The 14493-nt window shown below is 35.5% G+C and overlaps 2 protein-coding genes across 2 annotated transcripts in view; both read right to left on the bottom strand.

Annotated features, from left to right (window-relative positions):
• Nucleotides 1-4224: 4224 nt before the first annotated feature.
• LOC138321682 (ATP-dependent DNA/RNA helicase DHX36-like) lies at nt 4225-5788 on the bottom strand. The gene is made up of 3 exons (XM_069265555.1): nt 5684-5788; nt 5269-5349; nt 4225-4438 (listed from the first exon to the last, which is right to left on the bottom strand). Exons 1-3 carry the CDS (start codon nt 5720-5722, stop codon nt 4241-4243), a joined length of 318 nt encoding a protein of 105 aa, XP_069121656.1. The 5' UTR covers nt 5723-5788; the 3' UTR covers nt 4225-4240.
• A 297-nt stretch (nt 5789-6085) lies between these two features.
• The window catches only part of LOC138321680 (ATP-dependent DNA/RNA helicase DHX36-like), a 30855-nt gene continuing 22447 nt past the window's right edge, over nt 6086-14493 (bottom strand). The window contains exons 21-28 of the mRNA XM_069265539.1: nt 11320-11406; nt 11122-11199; nt 10520-10619; nt 9623-9707; nt 8506-8638; nt 7433-7516; nt 7018-7098; nt 6086-6235 (exon numbers count right to left, since the gene is read on the bottom strand). Of these exons, the coding sequence (XP_069121640.1) occupies nt 6125-6235; nt 7018-7098; nt 7433-7516; nt 8506-8638; nt 9623-9707; nt 10520-10619; nt 11122-11199; nt 11320-11406 (759 nt within the window). The 3' untranslated portion in view covers nt 6086-6124. The remainder of the gene's footprint in view (nt 6236-7017; nt 7099-7432; nt 7517-8505; nt 8639-9622; nt 9708-10519; nt 10620-11121; nt 11200-11319; nt 11407-14493) is intronic.

Here is a 14493-nt window from a genome sequence, read left to right as displayed (position 1 = left end):
ATGAAATTTGAGAAAGATCCTTTGAGAACTATCTGAGATATAAAACGGTAACAAATATCAATTATCAAATTCCAAGATGGTGGCCTGTCGGCCATCTTGTTGACCGATTGGTCCTAAAATTCAACATGCACAACTAGACCAGTAGGGGAACTTGCCAAAAAAATTGGAGACAGATCCCTTTAGTACTTTTTGAGAAATAGTGGTAACAAGCTTCAACTAACAAAATCCAAGATGGAGGCCTGTCAGCCATCTTGTTCATCAATCAGTCTCAAAATGCAATATGCACAACTAGACCCCTAGGGGAACATGGACATGCAATTTGAGACAGATCCCATTAGTACTTTCTGAGAAATAATGGTAACAAGCTTCAACTATCAAAATCCAAGATGGCGGCCTGCGGCCATCTTGTTCACTGATCGGTCCAAAAATGTGATATGCACAGCTAGACCCCAAGGGGAACCTGCACATGCAATTTGACACGGATCCCAAGTACTTTCCGAGATAAAGCGGTAACAAACATCAATTGTCAAAATCCAAGATGGCGTCCTGTCGGCCATCTTGTTCATCGATCGGTCCAAAAATGCATAATGCACAACTATGGCCCTAGGGGAACCTACATGTGAAATTTGAGAACAATCGCTTCGATACTTTCTGAGAAATAGCGGTAACAAATTTTATCAATCAAAATCCAAGATGGTGGCCTGTCGGCCATCTTGTTGACCGATTGGTCCCAAAATGCAATATGCACAACTACACCCCTAGGGAAACCTACATGTGAAATTTGAGAGAGATCCCTTCATTACTTTCTGAGAAATAGCGGTAACAACTTTATCATAAATCCAGAGGCAGCTGTCGCCATCTTTGGTTATCCAAATGATAGCACAACTACACCCTAGGGAAACCTACATGTGAAATTTGAGAGAGATCCCTTCATTACTTTCTGAGAAATAGCGGTAACAAACTTTATCAATCAAAATCAAAGATGGCGGCCTGTCGGCCATCTTGTTGACCGATTGGTCCCAAAATGCAATATGAACAACTAGACCCCTAGGGGAACCTACATGTGAAATTTGAGAGAGATCCCTTCAGTACTTTCTGCGAAATAGCGGTAACAAACTTGAACTATCAAAGTCCAAGATGGCCGCCTGGCGGCCGTTTTATTGACTGATTGGTCCCAAAATACAATATGCACAACTAGGGCCCTAGGGGAACCTACATATGAAATTTGAGAAAGATCCCTTCAGCACTTTCTGAGAAATAGCGGTAACAAGAATTGATAACGGACGGAAGGACGGAAAAACGGACGGACGGACGAACGGAAGAACGGACGGACGGACGGAAGGACGGACCATGGACCATGGACGAAAAGCGATTTGAATAGCCCACCATCTGATGATGGTGGGCTAAAAAACTAACGTTGTTAGTTTTGAAGCCATATCAATACAAAGACATTCTTTTGAATTATTGGTCTGAAGTAAAAGTAATAAATAGTTACATATCTATCTTTACAGTAAGTTGAATAAATAATCACAGATCACAATACATATTTGTACATATAAAAACTCAACAAAAAAGATCACAGCAGTGATAGAAGGGAAATAACTCTTATACAACATTGAAAAATCTGGAAAATCACAGTACAAGTAGGCCTACTTGTTTGGGGGTTTTCGGTCGATAGCAGATATGTCCATTAGACAGATGAGTTTTCCTGTGATCGTTGAGTATAATGAACTTGTAGTGTCAATATGGTGGCAGAATTAAATCATTATAAGTGGCATCGTAAATAAAGGTATGGACTACCTTGTTCATCATATACCTCTTGAAATGTTTCTCTGTTCTTATTTTAGGTACACACTTAAATATTTTGATGATATGTTGTGCAGTGTAATGTTGAAACATGAGAAAATAAACCGTTATAGGAGATTGACCAAAATAACACTAACTTGGCAATTTCAATGTCAAGTATAATAAAATTGAACACTGCTTCAAAACTTATTTAATATTGTGGAATGTCATTTTCATGACTTATTTTTCATGTAAAATGTGAATGCAATGGAAAAAAAGCAGTTTTTCGAATCTTTGATCCGATTTGGGTACTGTGACCTTACATGTACATATTTGCACAAAAGAAAGACTCGCACAGGTATTGCTGTTTTGTTCCAGTTGACAGAATATATCTTAAATATTTTACCAGAGAGTGTGTGTTTATATAACAAATAGTGTGTAGATAATTTCATATTTGTATGCAAACAAATAAATATGTAGCTAAATTTTTGTGTGTTAAATTTTGGCGTTTTCATGCCAAATAAGCTAAAATATTCCAATTTACGATATATCAGAACAATCAACTTTATAGTTATGACTCTTTGTTACTAAACTACTACTCGTCCTAAACTACTGAACAGATTTCAATAAAACATGGTGGCAATAATCCTTATACAGCGCAGATGTTTATTATTTATATCAGAACAAGATGTCTGCACCATTCTCAGAGTTATGCCCCTTTGTTACAAAACAGGGGCCGATCGTACAATGTAATTTCATTACGAACTAGATATCATTACAAACAACACATTGCAACGTTGAAATATTCAATAAAATTTAATAGACAGATTCGATGTAACCCATGAAATATTATGCATGATCTAGTATGTTAAAACATGCCATGCTATAGCTAAATCTAAATATCAAATGAATTACTTGTTGTAAAAATTGAATCCATGTTGTAAATACCGCCCTCATTCTCCATTTCAATAATAATATCAGTCATCACACCTTTAGTTCTGACTAGATTCAAAACCAAAGTAAAAAAAAGATCCACAAAAAATTGATGCAACACTGAAAATTGTCTGGATCAAAAGAATGTTAAATGTTTTGGGGATTTTTTTTTCTGGTTGTCATCCAATTGCTCTAATTTAGTTCCCAACGTTAGACACTTTAAAAAAAACCTGCTTAACTATTGCAGCCCCTTCACTGTTTGGACAAACCCCTGTAGAGTCGTCTCACACATTGCTACTAGTTAAGATAAACCTACTGCCAAGTTTTGAAACTTCTCACTTTGTTTTCCTCTGTTTTATGTCTTTTAGCCACTTACTCATCACCATCTGAATCCATGGTACTTTCCCTTTCTTGGTGGTAGTATCCCTAGATATCACCATTTGAATCCATGGTAATTTTACCCTAGTCATCACCATCTGAATCCATGGTAATTTCCCATTCTTGGTGGTAGTATCCCTAGATATCACCATCTGAATCCATGGTACTTTCCCTTTCTTGGTGGAAGTAACTTTAGATATCACCTTCTAAATCCATGGTACCTTCCCTTTCTTGGTGGTAGTATCCCTAGATATCACAATCTAAATCCATGGTACTTTCCCTTTCTTGGTGGAAGTATCCCTAGATATCACAATCTAAATCCATGGTACTTTCCCTTTCTTGGTGGTAGTATCCCTAGATATCACCATTTGAATCCATGGCAATTTTACTTTCTTGGTGGTAGTATCCCTAGACATCACCATCTGAATCCATGGTACTTTCCCTTTCTTGGTGGAAGTAACTTTAGATATCACCATCTGAATCCATGGTAATTTTCCTTCCTTGGTGGTTGTATCTCTAGCCATCACCATCTGAATCCATGATACTTTCCCTTACTTGGTGGTAGTATCCCTAGATATCACAATCTAAATCCATTGTACTTTCCCTTTCATGGTGGAAGTATCCCTAGATATCACAATCTAAATCCATGGTACTTTCCCTTTCTTGGTGGTAGTATCCCTAGATATCACCATTTGAATCCATGGTACTTTCCCTTTCTTGGTGAAAGTAACTTTAGATATCACCATCTAAATCCATGGTACTTTCCCTTTCTTGGTGAAAGTAACTTTAGATATCACCATCTAAATCCATGGTACTTTCCCTTTCTTGGTGAAAGTAACTTTAGATATCACCATCTAAATCCATGGTACTTTCCCTTTCTTGGTGAAAGTAACTTTAGATATCACATCTAAATCCATGGTACTTTCCTTTCTTGGGTAATCCTAGTAACATTGATCCTTCCTTTCTTGGTGAAAGTAACTTTAGATATCACCATCTAAATCCATGGTACTTTCCCTTTCTTGGTGAAAGTAACTTTAGATATCACCATCTAAATCCATGGTACTTTCCCTTTCTTGGTGAAAGTAACTTTAGATATCACCATCTAAATCCATGTACTTTCTTTTTGTGGTTGTATCCCTAGATATCACCATTTGAATCCATGGTACTTTTCTTTTCTTTGTGTTTGAATGTTCTCACCTTTATAATTTACCAGTATTTCTGTTGTTAACAGTTCAGTAATGGCAGACATAATGGCACCCTCTCTGCTACTTTTGGACCAGTCTGTTGGTCCCGGATGTTTGATCTTTTCCTCCAATATTTTGTCTAACTGTTGTCGAAGATCCTACAAAAAAACAGAATGTGTTATTGATGTTACAATGCACATGGTTAGTTTGGTTTTTGTCTTGTATTCAAACAACTAGTGACTTAACGTTACATGTGCTGTAATTTTATGCTCATGGATTAAGAAGCGCAACAAAAATAAACAAAATTTTTTTGCAATACAAAATGTATAGGTTGTTATTTTGTAAAGTCAAATAAGCGCTCAAAATGGATTTTAGCAGTACTGTCAAAAATCATTATATTTACATCTACAGTGCAGTAAAGTGAGTAGATAAATTCATTATATTTACATCTACAGTGCAGTAAAGTGAGTAGATACGGTCAGATCATTAAGCAAAACATACATAAAGCATTAAAAGCAAGGACTATTGTGATGCAAAAGTTCTGTGTTGTAACTAATGAATATAGAATATCATACATGTTAGTCCATGCCTTTGGATAATTTTCACAACTTAATTTAGCAAAACGTATGGTTTTCAATAGATTACCCGGTACTAATTTTTAAAGTAAAATAAACATGTCAAAATTTCCGTCGAGATATGACACGTATAAGCTGTTCAAGGTTAGGTAAGAGGAAACCTCTAAGCCAGATTTAATATCCAGAGATAAACCACTTGGTCACATTGACACAGATATAAGGGCAAACGAAATCAAAGAAATTTTGAAACATGTAAATATCAACATCTAAATAAGAACTGCTTACAAACAGAAGGACAGACAAACAGGAAACGAGCCATGGATGAAAAGCTGTTTGAATACCATTTAATGATGGTGGGCTACTAAAGCTAAGTGAGAGGATTAAAGTTACAATACTCATCATTCGAAGCCTACCTTGACCATCTGAGCTGTTGATAAACTGGTCCAAAATAAGATCCATTCATCCACTGTAACTTTTGGCCTCAGTTCGTCATCCTGTTTATAAGATTAGATATTGATTTCATCATATTTACTCCATGTTTGTACAAGTATAATTCTTTAACTCTTACTTGACCCTCTCTCGATTGACCTGTAAGATCGAATATTGTGTCCATAGAAATCTATTTTTATCAAATTATCAGTCTTGTTAAGTACCATTCTGAAGTTCAATCTAGCAAAAGCATCATTCTAAACTCAACTGTTTTATGTGGATGTCACAAAATTCTGGACCTTTTAAAAGTGAGATGTTAAGATTGACGGGCAATGCTGATGACAATGTGATTTGTGATGCCTTTCTTTTTAATTGTTTGCTTGATAGACATGTACATACCACCATTTCTTCTGATGCTTCAATCTCGCCTCCAAACATGAGAAGTGAGTAGGGGGACACTACACTGGTATCGTATAGATACACCTGAAATAATCACAAGTTGATCAGCATCTAAGGAACACAACTCACGGGAGACATCAGTGTTTCTCCCACCCATAAACCATAATCAGAATCTGTGAAAACCGTGAAAAGTTCTATATTCCTAATGGACAATAAACCTATATATCTAACTAAATCTTTATAACATTTTATATTGCCAAGGCTCTGGGTTCTGTCCCCTGGCCGAGACACATCTGTAAAAGTGGTAGTTTCTGCTCCTGCTTTCCCTTAGCTTGGTGGTAGTATCCCCGTATAGATATCACCATTTGAATCCATGGTACTTTTCTTTGTGCTTGAATGTTCTCACCTTTATAATTTACCAGTATTTCTGTTGTTAACAGTTCAGTAATGGCAGACAATAATGGCACCCTCCCTGCTACTTTTGGACCAGTCTGTTGGTCCCGGATGTTTGATCTTTTCCTCCAATATTTTGTCTAACTGTTGTCGAAGATCCTACAAAAAACAGATGTATTATTGATGTTATAATGCACATGGTTAGTTTGGTTTTTGTCTTGTATTCAAACAACTAGTGACTTAACGTTACATGTGCTGTAATTTTATGCTCATGGATTAAGAAGCGCAACAAAAATAAACAAATTTTTTTTTGCAATACACAATTTATAGGTTGTTATTTTATAAAGTCAAAGAAGCGCTCAAAATGGATTTTAGCAGTACTAAAAAAAATTATATTTACATCTACAGTGCAGTAAAGTGAGTAGATACATTCAGATCATTAAGCAAAACATACATAAAGCATTAAAAGCAAGGACTATTGTGGTGCAAAAGTTCTGTGTTGTAACTAATGTCTATAAAATATCATACATGTTAGTCCATGCCTTTGGATAATTTTCACAACTTAATTTAGCAAAACGTATGGTTTTCAATAGATTACCCGGTACTAATTTTTAAAGTAAAATAAACATGTCAAAATTTCCGCTGAGATATGACACGTATAAGCTGTTCCAGGTTAGGTAAGAGGAAACCTCTAAGCCAGATTTAATATCCAGAGATAAACCACTTGGTCACATTGACACAGATATAAGGGCAAACGAAATCAAAGAAATTTTGAAACATGTAAATATCAACATCTAAATAAGAACTGCTTACAAACAGAAGGACAGACAAACAGGAAACGAGCCATGGATGAAAAGCTGTTTGAATACCATTTAATGATGGTGGGCTACTAAAGCTAAGTGAGAGGATTAAAGTTACAATACTCATCATTCGAAGCCTACCTTGACCATCTGAGCTGTTGATAAACTGGTCCAAAATAAGATCCATTCATCCACTGTAACTTTTGGCCTCAGTTCGTCATCCTGTTTATAAGATTAGATATTGATTTCATCATATTTACTCCATGTTTGTACAAGTATAATTCTTTAACTCTTACTTGACCCTCTCTTGATTGACCTGGTAGATCGAATTGTGTGTCCATAGAAATCTATTTTCATCAAATTATCAGTCTTGTTAAGTACCATTCTGAAGTTCAATCTAGCAAAAGCATCATTCTGAACTCAACTGTTTTATGTGGATGTCACAAAATTATGGACCTTTTAAAAGTGAGATGTTAAGATTGACGGGCAATGCTGATGACAATGTGATTTGTGATGCCTTTCTTTTTAATTGTTTTCTTGATAGACATGTACATACCACCATTTCTTCTGATGCTTCAATCTCGCCTCCAAACATGAGAAGTGAGTAGGGGGACACTACACTGGTATCGTATAGATACACCTGAAATAATCACAAGTTAATCAGCATCTAAGGAACACAACTCACGGGAGACATCAGTGTTTCTCCCACCCATAAACCATAATCAGAATCTGTGAAAACCGTGAAAAGTTCTATATTCCTAATGGACAATAAACCTATATATCTAACTAAATCTTTATAACATTTTGTATTGCCAAGGCTCTGGGTTCTGTCCCCTGGCCGAGACACCAAAGTCTATAAAAGTGGTAGTTTCTGCTCCTGCTTAACGCTCAGCATACAGGAAGTGGAACTACTGGTTCGCCCGTTGTCAGTATAATGTGACTGGGTGGGGTGTGTTGCTTGGTGTCTTCGGCGGCATGCTTCAGTGATATAGCACAATAAAAAGGGCAACAGTTCCACTATACAAGAAGACACAACATGAATATACCGCAGTCTCCCAAATCACGCACCTCGCACAACATACACGCAACATACCGCATACATGGGAGGCCGTCCTTACATGACCATAGCTGTTAATAGGATGTTAATAAATCAAACAAACAAAATTATGTTGACATTGACAACAGGCTACTTATTTTGATGTTATCATCACTATTCCCCCAATTACATACAAAACTGATACTGGGTGTGATATCACGTACAGCATTGAAAGGGTTGAAATATAGCAAACACTAAAATGTACCCTCCCATTTAACGGTGAAGACATACAACTTGCCAGATGGTAGTTGTGTGAAAATCCGGAGCTTACTATACAGATTGAAAATGTGGTTCTCTATAAAAACTACTAGGCTACTGTCCTACATAAGTCACGAACAAATCAGAGACCTGTGACAGTCTCCAGTCCAAAAATTGATTTTTTTTCTCCAGCTTTTCTCACTTATCTTTACTAACAAACCTTCTAACTTTATAAATGAACCTTTACAATGCAAACTAACATTTTCTTTACAGAATATATTCATCTTTTTGTAGAGCCTAAGTCAATAAATATTAAAAGAAAATATTGGACTTACCTGCTCAGTTTTCATTTTCTTGTGATAGATGAACCATGCTGAGTTTAAATCGTTGTTTCTTTTGTTTACAGAAGAAGGATGAAGATAAACAAACTCTCGACCTTTTAGGTGTAGCTTCATAGGCTTGTAATGTCTGGAAAAAAATCATTTTGTTTATATGTAGATAGAGCAGGTACCCAGTACTGTTAACTAACTTATCTTAGTGCAGTCAAATAGGGCAAACGTGAAAAACAGTAAATTATGATTTATACGCACTGATGTAGATTAGTACAATTCAACGGTTTAATACCAGAAATATGGAAATATTCTTAATTTAGCGCTGTATATGAATAAACCCTTCAAAGATGACACAGAAAGTGTTAAAAATAAGTAAAGGAGTAGATACGATAGGACCAGTATTTGGCCTTAATTTTTCAGGCCGAAAAATATTAACTCTGATCCACATCAATTTCACATCAATAAATACTCCCATACTTGCCATTCATCAAAACATAACTTTTTATAACCATGTACACGATGTGCTCCACCTATGACGTCATCAAATTGATGATTTTCCTCTTCTCGCCAAATTTTGCTGGAAATTCATCATCTTTAGGTTAAAAAAGGCTTGAAATGGATTTGGCCGCCACCTTGGAGCAACTTTATATTTTGCATGGATGGATATGCGTAAATACACGATACACAACATGTGAAAATCTCTTTCTGCTCCATGAAGGCGGCCACATTCATTTTTAGAGAAAACCACTCAAAAAGTATGATTTTTCAAGGATTTTTGTGAAAAATGGCGGGAAACTGCATGTTGATGACGTCATAGTGAACATAATTGGCACACGCGGGATATTTTAGGGATGTAATGTGTTAGCAAATGTATTCAACTGTTATATGGCAAAATATGTTGTTCTTTACTGGAGAATTAATTTTGGGGCCATATTCGAGTCTTAACGTACCTTCTCCTTAACAGTATGTCAGGCCTGGATCTGTGGCAAATTATATTGTTTTGGGAATGTGACAGGTTTTAAAACAGAAAATTTATTATCTTGATTACAGTTATTCACGATACCACAAAAAAATTTGGCGGCATGATAAAAAGCTGTGTTCTGAAGGAAGTGGAACTCACTTTGGTTTGCGACCAGAGGATTTTAACTTGGCTACATTGGGGTATAATCCAGCACATATGATGGCTTTCACTAGGTTTTCATTATCTGAAAATATATCATCAAAAATAGCATTCCAATTCATCACACAACACCATCATACATGTATGAAATGTCAACAATAAAGAGCACAGGTAAGTGATGATACTGTAAGCCACTTAATTTTTGCAAGATACAAATTTTCATATTTTGCAAGAAATTCAAATGTTTTGAAAATCATTTCCTTACAATGAAACTAAAAATTGTTATTATATATATGCTTAAAGGCCCACTAACTTCCCGAAATGACTTGATTTTTAAAATGAAAATGCAAAACAATATTAACAATCTTGTAGAATCCCAAAAGTTATTAGCTTACCAATAATACTACACTTATCATCACCTCCTGAACAATTTAATCGAAATAAATTAAATATTAATTTTTATAATGTGGGTCACACTATGTTTCCAGTTGTTGTCCTAATTAGTTGACTATCACTACGCCAGATTGAAAAACAGAAAAATTAATCTTCACTGTTAACACAGATTAGCAGGAAATCTTTTGGTTTGTGTATATTAACCTAAAATTTAGGCCATAAAGGGAGTGAAAGGTTTTACTACTGTTCTTACAACCTGAGCTAAACAGGCTATATATATCAAGTTATATTAATCATGGTTGTCAGCCTGAATGGACAGTTAAATGCTTTGATGAGGGAAGAAACTGATGTACCCAAGGAAAAACCATTTTAGATGGTGACCCCATACCTATTTGAGTTACCTCACCGAGTCAATCCTTGTACATTTTAGAGCTATGAAGCAGTTAAGTTATATCTAGAAACCTAACTTTAGTATGTTTGATTTGAAGGGTGTACAGTACTTACTGGAATTGATGTTAACAGAAGGGTCGGAGGCATTCCAGGTATCAATGAATTTACGATCATGTAATAATTTTGCAAATTGTCCTTTCATCTCAGCGAGTTGCTTGAAAGAAAATGAAAAACATTTGAGTTATATACAAATTAGGGTAGAAAACTGGTACAGGTACTAATTTGAGTACAATAGAAATTTAACAAAATGTGAAAATCAGGAAGTTTCTTTGACTGCCATTTTAACCACATACAGTAACTTCAGTTAACATAGTCTTCAAAGTGTAAAATGTCTGGCATGCAAAGTGGCTCGTGATAAATGTGATTTTAAAACATGTGTAGTTATTGTAGTAACACTGTCCAAAAACAGAATGAACATATTGGACAAATGAATTATTGTCAAGTGGGGGCTTATTGTCGAGTGGGGACTTGTCATGTGGAGGCTTATTGTTGATTGGGGACTCATTGTTGAGTGGGGACTTATTGCTGGGTAGGGACTTGTTGCTGGGTAGGGACTTATTGTTGGCAAGTGGGAACTTATTACCGAGTGGGGACTTTAAGATTATTGTCGGTAGAATATGGTAGTTGAACTAAAGTAATCTTGATTGAAGACTTACTTGGAGTATACTTGGAGACAGGAAGTGTTGGTAACAGTACTGTGATGCTGTTCCTCTTCGTTTGGCTCGCTCCCAGCCCTATAGTTATAGAAATATGCAAATGCTACATATATTTTATCTGTTGATATGTTGTGCCTTAAAATTGACACTTCAATAAAAATATTTGAATTTGAATTTGAATACTATCTGCAGACTCACCTTGAATGCGTTGACGAGCATAATGTGATCACTGTTACTATCTTCAGCCAGACGTGATCTCACCACGTCTACTTGAGCTTCCTTCCCCTGCAAAACAAGACGGCTAATATAAACCTCAGACAAACTCACAATCAATGCTAACATAAACCTAAGTCAAACTCACTATCAATGCTAACATAAACTTCAGACAAACTCACAATCAATGCTAACATAAACTTCAGACAAACTCACAATCAATGCTAACATAAACCTCAGACAAGCTCACTATCAAGGCTTACAAAAACCTCAGACAAACTCACAATCAATGCTAACATAACCTCAGACAAACTCACAATCAATGCTAATATAAACCTCAGACAAACTCACAATCAATGCTAATATAAACCTCAGACAAACTCACAATCAATGCTAAAATAAACCTCAACAAACTCACAATCAATGCTAATATAAACCTCAGACAAACTCACAATCAATGCTAAAAAACCTAGACAAACCACAATCAATGCTAATAAAACCTCAGACAAACTCACAATCAATGCTAATATAAACCTCAGACAAACTCAAAATCAATGCTAATATAAACCTCAGACAAACTCACTATCAAGGCTTACATAAACCTCAGACAAACTCACTATAAAGGCTTAAAAAAAACTCAGACAAACTCACAATCAAGGTTTACATAAACCTCAGACAAACTCACTATCAAGGCTTACAAAAACCTCAGACAAACTCACTATCAATGCTAACATAAACCTCAGACAAACTCACTATCAATGCTAACATAAACCTCAGACAAACTCACTATCAATGCTAACATAAACCTCAGACAAACTCACTATCAAGATTTACATAAACCTCAGACAAACTCGCTATCAATGCTAATATAAACCTCAGACAAACTCACTATCAATGCTAGTATAAACCTCAGACAAACTCACTATCAAAGTTTACATAAATCACAAACAAACACACTATCATGGCTTACATAAACCTCAGACAAACTCACTATCAATGCTAACATAAACCTCAGACAAACTCACTATCAAGATTTACATTAACCTCAGACAAACTCACTATCAATGCTAACATTAACCTCAGACAAACTCACTATCAATGCTAACATAAACCTCAGACAAACTCACTATCAAGATTTACATTAACCTCAGACAAACTCACTATCAATGCTAACAATAACCTCAGACAAACGCACTATCAATGCTAACATAAACCTCAGACAAACTCACTATCATGGCTTACATAAACCTCAGACAAACTCACAATCAATGCTAACATAAACCTCAGAAAAACTCACAATCAATGCTAACATAAACCTAAGTCAAACTCACTATCAATGCTAACATAAACTTCAGACAAACTCACAATCAATGCTAACATAAACTTCAGACAAACTCACAATCAATGCTAACATAAACCTCAGACAAGCTCACTATCAAGGCTTACAAAAACCTCAGACAAACTCACAATCAATGCTAACATAACCTCAGACAAACTCACAATCAATGCTAATATAAACCTCAGACAAACTCACAATCAATGCTAATATAAACCTCAGACAAACTCACAATCAATGCTAAAATAAACCTCAGACAAACTCACAATCAATGCTAATATAAACCTCAGACAAACTCAAAATCAATGCTAATATAAACCTCAGACAAACTCACTATCAAGGCTTACATAAACCTCAGACAAACTCACTATAAAGGCTTAAAAAAAACTCAGACAAACTCACAATCAAGGTTTACATAAACCTCAGACAAACTCACTATCAAGGCTTACAAAAACCTCAGACAAACTCACAATATCAATGCTAACATAAACCTCAGACAAACTCACTATCAATGCTAACATAAACCTCAGACAAACTCACTATCAATGCTAACATAAACCTCAGACAAACTCACTATCAATGCTAACATAAACCTCAGACAAACTCACTATCAATGCTAACATAAACCTCAGACAAACTCACTATCAATGCTAACATAAACCTCAGACAAACTCACTATCAATGCTAACATAAACCTCAGACAAACTCACTATCAATGCTAACATAAACCTCAGACAAACTCACTATCAATGCTAACATAAACCTCAGACAAACTCACTATCAATGCTAACATAAACCTCAGACAAACTCACTATCAATGCTAACATAAACCTCAGACAAACTCACAATCAATGCTAACATAAACCTCAGACAAACTCACAATCAATGCTAACATAAACTCAGACAAACTCACAATCAATGCTAACATAAACCTCAGACAAACTCACTATCAATGCTTTACATAAACCTCAGACAAACTCACTATCAATGCTAACATAAACCTCAGACAAACTCACTATCAATGCTAACATAAACCTCAGACAAACATAACAACAAACTCACTATCAATGCTAACATAAACCTCAGACAAACTCACTATCAATGCTAACATAAACCTCAGACAAACTCACTATCAATGCTAACATAAACCTCAGACAAACTCACTATCAATGCTTACATAAACCTCAGACAAACTCACTATCAATGCTAACATAAACCTCAGACAAACTCACTATCAATGCTAACATAAACCTCAGACAAACTCACTATCAAGATTTACATTAACCTCAGACAAACTCACAATCAATGCTAACATAAACCTCAGACAAACTCACTATCAATGCTAACATAAACCTCAGACAAACTCACTATCAATGCTAACATAAAACCTCAGACAAACTCACTATCATTATAAATGCTAACATAAAACCTCAGACAAACTCACTATCAAGGTTACATAAACCTCAAACAAACTCACTATCATGGCTTACATAAACCTCAGACAAACTCACTATCAATGCTAACATAAACCTCAGACAAACTCACTATCAAGATTTACATTAACCTCAGACAAACTCACTATCAATGCTAACATAAACCTCAGACAAACTCACTATCAATGCTAACATAAACCTCAGACAAAACTCACTATCAATGCTAACATAAACCTCAGACAAACTCACTATCAAGGCTACATATAAACCTCAGACAAACTCACTATCATGCTAACATAAACCTCAGACAAACTCACAATCAATGCTAACATAAACCTCAGACAAACTCACTATCAATGCTAACATAAACCTCAGACAAACTCACAATCA

Source organism: Argopecten irradians, chromosome 1, assembly GCF_041381155.1.
Source record: "Argopecten irradians isolate NY chromosome 1, Ai_NY, whole genome shotgun sequence".
Lineage (NCBI taxonomy): Eukaryota > Metazoa > Mollusca > Bivalvia > Pectinida > Pectinidae > Argopecten > Argopecten irradians.
The sequence above is the reverse complement of the archived record's forward strand: the minus strand, read 5'-3'. Positions and strand labels throughout refer to the sequence as shown.